At 39.3% G+C, this 9,433-nt stretch overlaps 1 protein-coding gene across 1 annotated transcript in view; it reads left to right on the top strand.

Annotated features, from left to right (window-relative positions):
- NR1H4 (nuclear receptor subfamily 1, group H, member 4) overlaps window positions 1-9,433 on the top strand; it is a 41,304-nt gene that overhangs the window by 20,852 nt on the left and 11,019 nt on the right. The window contains exons 4-8 of the mRNA XM_009580139.1: window positions 1,340-1,480; window positions 5,105-5,238; window positions 5,764-5,862; window positions 6,949-7,048; window positions 8,906-9,052. Of these exons, the coding sequence (XP_009578434.1) occupies window positions 1,340-1,480; window positions 5,105-5,238; window positions 5,764-5,862; window positions 6,949-7,048; window positions 8,906-9,052 (621 nt within the window). The remainder of the gene's footprint in view (window positions 1-1,339; window positions 1,481-5,104; window positions 5,239-5,763; window positions 5,863-6,948; window positions 7,049-8,905; window positions 9,053-9,433) is intronic.

Here is a 9,433-nt window from a genome sequence, read left to right as displayed (position 1 = left end):
TCAGCAGGATGGTATCTTAGCTCAATGCATTCTGAAAACACACAGACAAATCCTGCAATGGACAACAATTCAGATTCACATCTGAATTTTCCCCACGATTTGAGTATGGGAGACTGGGTCTTATCTGGTGCCTCTCCTAGTGCATCAAAGTGCCAGCTTGGAAAACAATGGTGTTTTTATTGTGCCAGCCAGTGGCAATGAGAAAACAAAAGCTTTGTGAATAGCTCTGGTTAATGTAAATTTACGCAGAGCTCTAGTTTGAAGTACACTATAAATCAGTGAGGTGCCAGTGGAAGCTCCCAAGAGTCTATTTCAGAAACCTGCCCTCAGCTGGGAAGGAGAACTGAGCTTCTCTCCTATGCCAGAGAGAGTGCATTCCCTCTGTAGTTGATGCTTAATAGTCTCTGCCATATGAAGGACAATGTAAAGAGATTGCGATGACGCCATGAGTCACGCTAAAAATTCAGGAAACATTCAAGTCATGATTGGCAGCAAAGACTCTGTTGTTCTGTGATGACTCTTTTATTCAATTACATTTCATATCTTGAGCACTCCACATTTTGCCCACGGTGCCACTCTCAGAGGTGTAATAGGCAGCAGCCAAATAGGAGATTCAGACAGACTGAGGAAAGGTCCTCTCGATTTCTTGGATCACTTGCCATTTGCAGTTACCACTGTGCAATTTTGGAGCAAATCCAGTGACGATACCAGTAGAACTGCCTGCGCAAGTGAAATTAGGTGACTGCTTAACTCATCAGGTGGACAATATTTAGTGAATGAGGCTGGACTATCCTACAAACAGGGGAGGAGGCTAATGTACAATAGGCAGATACGATGCAGCTTCCTTATTAAACTTGGGGGCGGGCAAGCAGACCAGTACGTGGAGCTTCTGTAGCTCCCAGGAGCTGAGGGAATTGTGATGAGTTACTCAACTCTCTTTCTGCGAATCCTGTACCTCAAGAGACTTAACAGACTCGTATTTTTTTCACTGGCTATTTGTATGGTATCAGCCTACCAGCTCTCGTGGCAACTTGCTCCTGGCAGGTTTCAGATAGGGGTCTGAATTTTCCCAACATGCACAGTTCCAGGACCTTACTTTGGGCTAATGTCTAATGTTTGGGCACATGATTTATCATGTTGATTTATTAAATTATATTACTTTGATACTATTCTCAGTACAAATATCAAGAATGTAGTCATCCAGGCACTGAAAGACACTCGCAGTGCAGCAGAAGATGTGTCATTCAGAAAACCCAGTGGAGATGGAGGTGCTTTTCAACTTGACTACTTTGCTTCTTTGAATGTTTCCTTTTATCTATGTCACTGCTGTGTTGTGCAGGGTTCTTCAGAAGAAGCATCACAAAAAACGCAGTATACAAGTGTAAAAATGGAGGCAACTGTGAGATGGACATGTACATGAGGAGAAAATGCCAGGAGTGCCGCCTAAGGAAATGCAAGCAAATGGGCATGTTGGCTGAATGTATGTATACAGGTATTTGCATCATATAGTCAAGAGTGTGCAGAGAACACATCAAATACTGTATTTGTTTAATTGGGTTGGTTTTAATAATAAATCTATAGAAGATATCATCTGGCAGGTTTAAGGTGCATTAAAGATGATGCCGTGCCTGTGCATCAAATCCTGTTGAAAAAGGCAAATGTACTTATAAGCAACAGGATTTAGCTGGTGGTCAGGGACACAAAGGTGTAAGAGCTGAGGAAATGGTGAAGGAAGGGCTGTCCTGCACTAGACGACAGCCATTAGTCTGCTTGAGCGGGAAGGAAAAGCAGTCGGGGAAAGCAAATCTACAGGAGACTCCCCAGGAGTGAGGAGTTTGCAGGGTTGTGGAAGCCAGAGCAGGAAAGTCCTGGCGCTTCCCTTTGCTACTCTCTCTGGGGCTCTCCCTGTCAAGTCCTTGCTAGCCAAGTCCAAACTTTGGCATTCAAACAATGCTATTTTCAAGAAAAGAGGAGGACTGCGGCTAGCCGGAAGTTTCTGTGGACTTGCCAAGTGTATGTTCCCAGACCTCACCCAGCAGTCAGGCAAAGCCTGCTAAGGGCTAGCCCTTTTTTACAGTCTCATTAACTTTTCTCATGGCACTATAGATTTTCCTGCCTTGCATATAGGCACATAGGTAGAGCCATCTCCAGAAAAGCTGCTGATGGACTTTAATAATGTTTCATATTAAAGCGAATATGCTATTCAGACTGAGAGCTTATAAACTTCATTGAGCTTCACATTAGATAACTTAGAACAACAGGGATATTGGAGTGCAACTTTAAACACATTTAAAACTCCATCTTGAGTAAAATGTTGGCCAATCCATTATTTTTGCAAGCTTGCGCCTGAAAAGTCTGTAAACATCTGCTCTTCTGCCTTCCATGAACAGGGCTACAGTTTATTTCTCTTGATGGCTCCAATCATTTTAGCATACACGTATGTGTGAAACCAATTTAGGTTCATACAGGAAATTAATATACTTGGAATTTTTAATATACTTCTATCCCTCAATCTGATCAGAAGATGCTATATTAACTGTTGGTTTTGTGAGAAACAATAAGCTCCATCAATATTTGGAATGCATTGCCAGCATAATGTAATTAATCTTTCATTCTGCAAATTGAACAGGCTACAAAGATCCTGAGATATGACATATTCTCGTGCAATACGTAAATATATGAGCAGAAACCACCACTTGATGACAGCACTCAATGTGTCGCTAAGTGTCAGGAGAAAATAACTCCCCTGTGGTGCTGATCCCAGATCCATTGTTCAAAACGTTGAGGGTTCAAAATAGCCTGAGTGACTCAGTGCGACAAAAAAACAACCCGGCACGGAAAAAAATAGGTCAGCGTAAATAATACTGACTGGGCCCCCATGAAACTTTTAAACTGGCCTATCGTTTTCGCAAACTGGCCTATGTGAAATAAAAGCCAGCGAGTGCCACCGCCATCTGACTCTCTCTCTGCAATGGAAACACTGCATATCTTGTGTTGCTCATGACTTAACCATAACCATGCTCTAATGCACTGCAATGAGGGTGTTTGGCAAGGTACTATTTAATGGCTTTTAAGTAGGAGTGTGCTGTATAATTGCTTTTAGTTCAAGGCAATCCAGGACAGTAAAACACGAAGCTTTTAGTAGTACAGAGCATTTATTTGAAAAGAAAAAAAGGCTAGGAAATAAAAGGTTACCTTGAACTTTGTTTCACTTACTCATTTTGTAGGATGGTAACTGCAAGCTCTGTGGATTCTTTTTTCTCTCTGAACAAGGAGGTAAAGTCTTATAAACATTTATGGCATGGCTACTCAACAATCTTAATCCTGCCCTTTATACACAAACCACAGACAGATCAAAATTACTAACAATCAGTTTCAGTCATTTGCTGTGGGTTTGATATAAACTGCAAGTTTCTTGGGTGAAATATCTACCTAGGGAAGACCCAGGTTCTGCCACTCTTCCTGGACTGTAATACCCATTTAATACCCATTGAAACCTAGCTATCTCTGAGGTAAAAAGTAAAATCCTGTCTCTCACATGAGTTTTCCAGCTAACTTAAATGAAGCCAGAATAAGATGTCAAGGTACTTACTACTCAGTAACAGGAAGCATGAGAAAAATCTATCTTACTGCTTAAGGCAAATGTAAACCAAATTTTTCCTAGGAAGGTAGTAGACCAGATCCTAAGCTGGTGGAAAACAGTACAAGCCCATTAACACCACCAAAGGATGCACTGAATAATTTAGAAAAAGAAATCTATGATGCTGTGCGGCAGCACAAATTACATGGCTCGATACCAATTATTATCTCCATCATTCCTATTCCCCCCTTTTGAGGTATTATTTGCAGGTCTTATTTTAATCATGTAAATTTTTTTCGGTTCAGGTAGGTTATTTTATATAGTGCTTAAACAGGAAATTAAAAACATTCACAACGAAATTCACTGTTTTCATGGTATCTTCCTCTACTATCATATACTCACTGAATGAGCCTCCTTTCCTGCTCTGCATTTTCAAAGGTGAAGAATGGGAAGGATACTTGAAAGAAGCTCAAAAAAAAAAAAAAAAAAAAAAAGAAAGAAAGAAAGAAAGAAAGAAGTCCTATGCCGATAGGTTCATTTTTAGATGAATACTTAGCTGTTTACTTTTTCATTTGTGCTTTCTGGCTGTCTTCCACAGGTTGTGTAGGGTACCTATTGTCCCTTTCTTTTGTTAGTTCAAGCAAATTGCTAGTTTTTATGACTTCCACACAAGGATGCTCCCTGGTTCAAGGTACTGAAATGTAGTCTAGAATAAAAAAAACCCCACAAATGCAAAAATCCTTTCATTAGAGCAAGTGAAATTCTGTAGTAAAACCAGGGCTTTATTCAGACCTCCAATACAATGAAATGCAAAATAGCAAGACCAATCGGGTAACATTTTAAATAAATACATTTTTCAGGTACATTTGCCAGCCTGAGTTACTTCTGAGACTACATTTTCAGCTGTTGGTCTATCTGTATCCTGACACTGTAATGGCTCAAGCCCTGGAGTCCTCTCTTCTGAGAGGGCTTTCTGTGCGAAGATTCTGCACTACAGCCATAATATTGCTCAAAGATTATTGAAAACATACACTGCTCTTTCTGTAAGAACAGCTGCACCTCGATTACTGTTCTGGATCAGATGAGGAGCACACTTTTGACAACAGTCTTCCAACTGACCCCATTTATTGCACTTTGGTTCGGGTGTTGGAGCACATGAAGGGGTTTTCTTTTGGGTGAAACTAAAGACACACCCCAGCGCGCTCCCATCGCCAACGGGTTTTCTGTCTGTAAGACCAGATTGGAGCTGGTCCAAAGCAAGACCCCTGACATGCACACTGTGTGGATGCTGGGTCACCAGAACCGTTTTGCTCTGCGGATGGGCTCTTGCTGGGCTAGACTATTCATTAGTGTGTACTTGGTATGTCTCATTAGACTCCAAAGATAATGACATGTTCAGGAAATGATCTGCACAGGTAAGTGGGTTTGTTAGTGTAAAAGGCATTCATGGGCATGTTTATGCACTTATTCAGTGCCTGAGGCATATATAAATCCAATTGCTATCTGTTGTATTATGTGTTCTAGGTCTGTTAACAGAAATACAATGCAAGTCAAAAAGGCTACGGAAAAATGTGAAACAGCCCCCAGATCAGACAGTCAACGAAGATAATGAAGGCCATGACATGAAACAAGTGACATCTACAACTAAAATATATAGGGTAAGAAAATTCTTGTAATAGTTTGTACAGTAGTGGCGATGTTTAAACTAAATGTGGCTAGTACAGTGAATATAGTGTACTTGCAAACTTTCTGGAGTTGTCTGCATTAATTAAATCTCCATCTCCCACCAAGTCAAGGAAATACCTTGAGTACAGAAGTAGTTCTGATATTTTTAGCCAAAACTCAGTAAAGCATCCATAAAATCCATAAAGTATTTTTTCTGTGATACATATGTCAGGTATATATCACAAACAGTGAGGTGTGGTATTAAAGTTTGGGCATACCTGTTTTTTTGCTAAACATTTCCTTATTTCTAATAATAAATCACACAAACTTACACAGTTTAGAAGCATTATACACCTCTCTTCTGTACATTTCTATAGAAATCTCAGTGACAAGCAAACCTCTTGTCTGCTTGGTCTCCAAGTGTGAGAAATAGATGTATAGCTTTTGCCTAAAGCAAGAGATGCTAGATCACTTCTATGACTGCATTTCATGATGGGCTTTTTTTTTTGCCAGTATAGGAGAAAGTAGAATTTACCCCAGAACAGCAGAACCTTCTTGATTACATCATGGATTCATACAGTAAACAACAAATACCACAGGAGGTATCAAAAAAATTAGTAAGTACATTGATGAATTCATTTTTGAGATGCGGATGATGAAGCTGAGGATTACACAGCAAAAAATAAAATATTTGTACTCAGCATAAGTAGGTGTAGTAAGTAGTAGAGAAAACTATGGGTAAAAGCTTACAGTTAAAACATGCTGCAAGACAGAATCTCTCCCATTGAGTCAACAGTTAGATCACATTTTTGTTTATCAAACTTAAATGCTAAGAAAAAGCTTTCAACTCTGGAAATACACTTTTGTGCTCAAATCTAACCTTTGCTGATTGGAGCTTTTGTTTTTTGCACTGTCAATATAGGCAGTGATTTGAGTTTGACTTGCAGTCAAATTTCTTTTCTATAAAGATACCAGCCTGGAAGCTTGAAAATATTTCATTTTTTTGAACCCAAATTCCCAACATTTTCCAGGTTTGGATTTTTGTTTCATCCCCTCTTGTTTCCTTTTCCTCTCTACCTTCCAGAAATTTCATTTTCCCTTTAAGAGCTCCCAGTTTTCATGGTAGGATGGAAAGAGGTTGGGAAACAGGGAGAAGAGGAAAAAATGATTTAAAAGAGATTTTTTTTTTTACAAAACTGTCATGTTCAATCTTAAAAAAACAAACCAAAACGACTGTTGGAAATTATTTCCTAAGTCATCAACTTTGAAAACTAAAAGGATGACACTTGTAGGGGGAGGGTTGAATAACCCATGACTAACTCGTGTAACTTATTTCCATGGGAGGTTAAGGAGGTCAAAACCAAAAAGCTATTAAAAAAAGAAATAGACAAATTCATGGATAACAAGGCTTTTGGTTAAATATTATGGTACACATAGAATTTCTAGCTCAGGAACTGCCTAAATTATTGATTGCTAGACATGACACTGAAAGTGAGACATATTCCAGAGGAAAGGACACTGTCTACTTCTTTTACTTCTTATGTCGCCTTCCAAAATACCTAGTTTTGACAACCATTGGGGACAAATTACAGGGTTAGATGGACCTCTTGCCTGATCCAGTCTAATAAGTCTTGTATTTTAAGCTCTTAAATGTGAAGTGACAATGAATATTAACAGATTTTGTTTGGTTTGATTTTTAACAGTTACACGAAGAATTCAGTGCTGAAGGAAATTTTCTGATTTTAACAGAAATGGCTACTAGTCATGTGCAGGTTCTTGTGGAATTCACTAAAAAACTACCAGGTATATCCAGTCTGTTGGGGCAAATTTTGATATTGCAAAGCTTACATGCCTTTCAGTTGCCATTGGGATTTGTTGTGCATATTTTGAAGACTATATAAAAATGCCTTCTCCTCTGACACATATGCATTCTTCAGACACTGTCTAAAGAAAAGGAGCTTTGTGCTTGAGGAATAATACGTTGAATAATTCAAACTCTGCCACTCTGAGATGTGGCACTCTTTACCTATTGACAAACAAAATGCTTAGAGAAGGGGTTGTGTCTCTAGAGAGATTTTATTTTCATATATCACTGCAATGCCAAATAGTCTGCTTCTAAATTACCACTAATACTTGCCAGAGACTGCTTCACTGGGTTTGCTGCCTTTCTAGCAAAGCCTCTAGGTCATGGCATCCACTGAATTGTGAGTGCCAAACAAGAACTTTCCCTAGTTGGTGGCACCAATCATTATAGTCCTTGCAAGGTGTGTTATGGACAAGCATTGAAAATCTGAATTTATCATTAGTATTTTTTTAACTCCCAAGTTGATGTTACCTCAAGAGTAAACACTGGGCGTGGTACAGGTTCCTTGTAAGACAAGTAATGTTTAGCCGTATGAAAACATTGCTTTCCTGGTATTCCCATGATATTGACCCTTTCTCTGTGTGTTACGGGCTTGCTTCAAAGCCTAGCACTGCAGTTGTAACTGTATTTTTTTATGCTAACTGGGATGCTGGCTCGCAGGAAATGAATGGAGCACACATTAAGCAAAGGGGTACAGTAACGTCAGCAGAAAGATGCTAACACTGCTCCTTAATGGAACAAAAGAAAGAATTTAATTTGCTACATGACACTCTGGCTGAACGCAATCACTGCTCAAGCACAAGGTTATGCATGCACATCCACACCTAACAGGGAGTGAAGCTATGAGCTAGAAACTTAATGGTTGTTTCATGAGATGGAAGAAAAACCCTACCAGACTTCTGCAATCCAAGTGGTCTTATGCTGAGGAAAAGGCAAAGGGGTCTTAAAGTCAGAAGTACTGAAAAAGATCCAGGTCCTGCTGTTCAGTTTATGTTGACAAAGACGAAGGGAGGAGCTTTGTAATTGAATAGTCTGCTATTTTCAGTGTTGACTTAGAGTACATCTGGCAGCATTTATCACCTTTTTGTTTCATTCTCTATGTTATCTTTTTCTGTGCTTCCGCACAGAATCAGGGGGTGGGCATAAGGTGGGTACCTGCATTGGCAACTATGAGGAGAGTTTCCCACGATCTTTAGCTCCCCGTTCTTCTTCAGAGGAGCAGCTCTGTATTCACACAAGTTACCAAATTCCTTCTGATTTCTTCAGTGGGTTTTAGAGTCCTTCCCTTTCAAAAAGAGAAACACATATTTAAAACACAGCAAGAAGCCTCTATGTAAAGTTGTATCTTAGTCCAAATGCAAGGTGAAATATTTAAAATCAGATGCTTCAAATGCTGATTTTTGCCATCAGAGCAAAGAAAGAGCTGAAAGCAGCATGGCAGAGGGAGAGTCATACAAAGAACTCTGGTGGAAACATGGCAGAAGATGTTAGGCAGTGCCATCAGGCTAGACAAAATCTCGACTATTGGTTGTGCTACGCCACTAAATTTTGCTTATCATGTTCCTCTTAAAGTACCACGAACACTGAAACACAAGTCTAATTCTCAAACTTCAGTGCGAATCAAATCTGTGACATCTTCTGGAATCTGGGTTTCAATTTCTGCAGCACTTGGCAACCCTACTGACATCAACATCAAGGTTATGCAGACGTGTGGCACCTCACATGCAAGAACTACAAGACAGAAAGTAGCGGGGACTTTCCTGTTGCTGCCTTACTTATCTCTAATGTTTCCCCAGGCTTTCAAACCCTTGATCATGAAGATCAGATTGCTTTGCTGAAGGGCTCAGCAGTAGAAGCCATGTTCCTCCGTTCAGCTGAGATCTTCAGTAGGAAACTTCCTACAGGACATACTGTCCTTTTAGAAGAAAGAATTCGCAATAGTGGTAAGTATCTCATTTTACGAGGCAAAAATAAACTACACCATTGTACTTCTGTGTCAGTATTTTGCCCTTGAAAAGCTAGTAAAATGGTTTATTAGCATTGAAACAGGTTTATCTGAATGTTGTTCTTTATATTAACTAGAACAAATCTAACTCAGCCTTGAGTCTAAAGGTCATAAGGTAAAGGTTTATTTATAAATACATTGCAAGTATTATGAATGATGCTGTATCAAATAAACTCAGTGCAAGTCTGAAATTATAAGCATTAAAGAACAATGAAGTACCACCATTTCAAATTATTTTTATAAAATACCAATATTTATGCTTTCAAATGCAATCACTATGAGAAAGAAAGAAAAAAAAGGTGTTAGGATGTTACTGGAG

This window comes from Fulmarus glacialis, unplaced genomic scaffold (genome assembly GCF_000690835.1).
Source record: "Fulmarus glacialis isolate BGI_N327 unplaced genomic scaffold, ASM69083v1 scaffold10436, whole genome shotgun sequence".
NCBI lineage: Eukaryota > Metazoa > Chordata > Aves > Procellariiformes > Procellariidae > Fulmarus > Fulmarus glacialis.
Note: the sequence above shows the minus strand (reverse complement) of the source record. Positions and strands in the feature narration are given on the sequence as shown.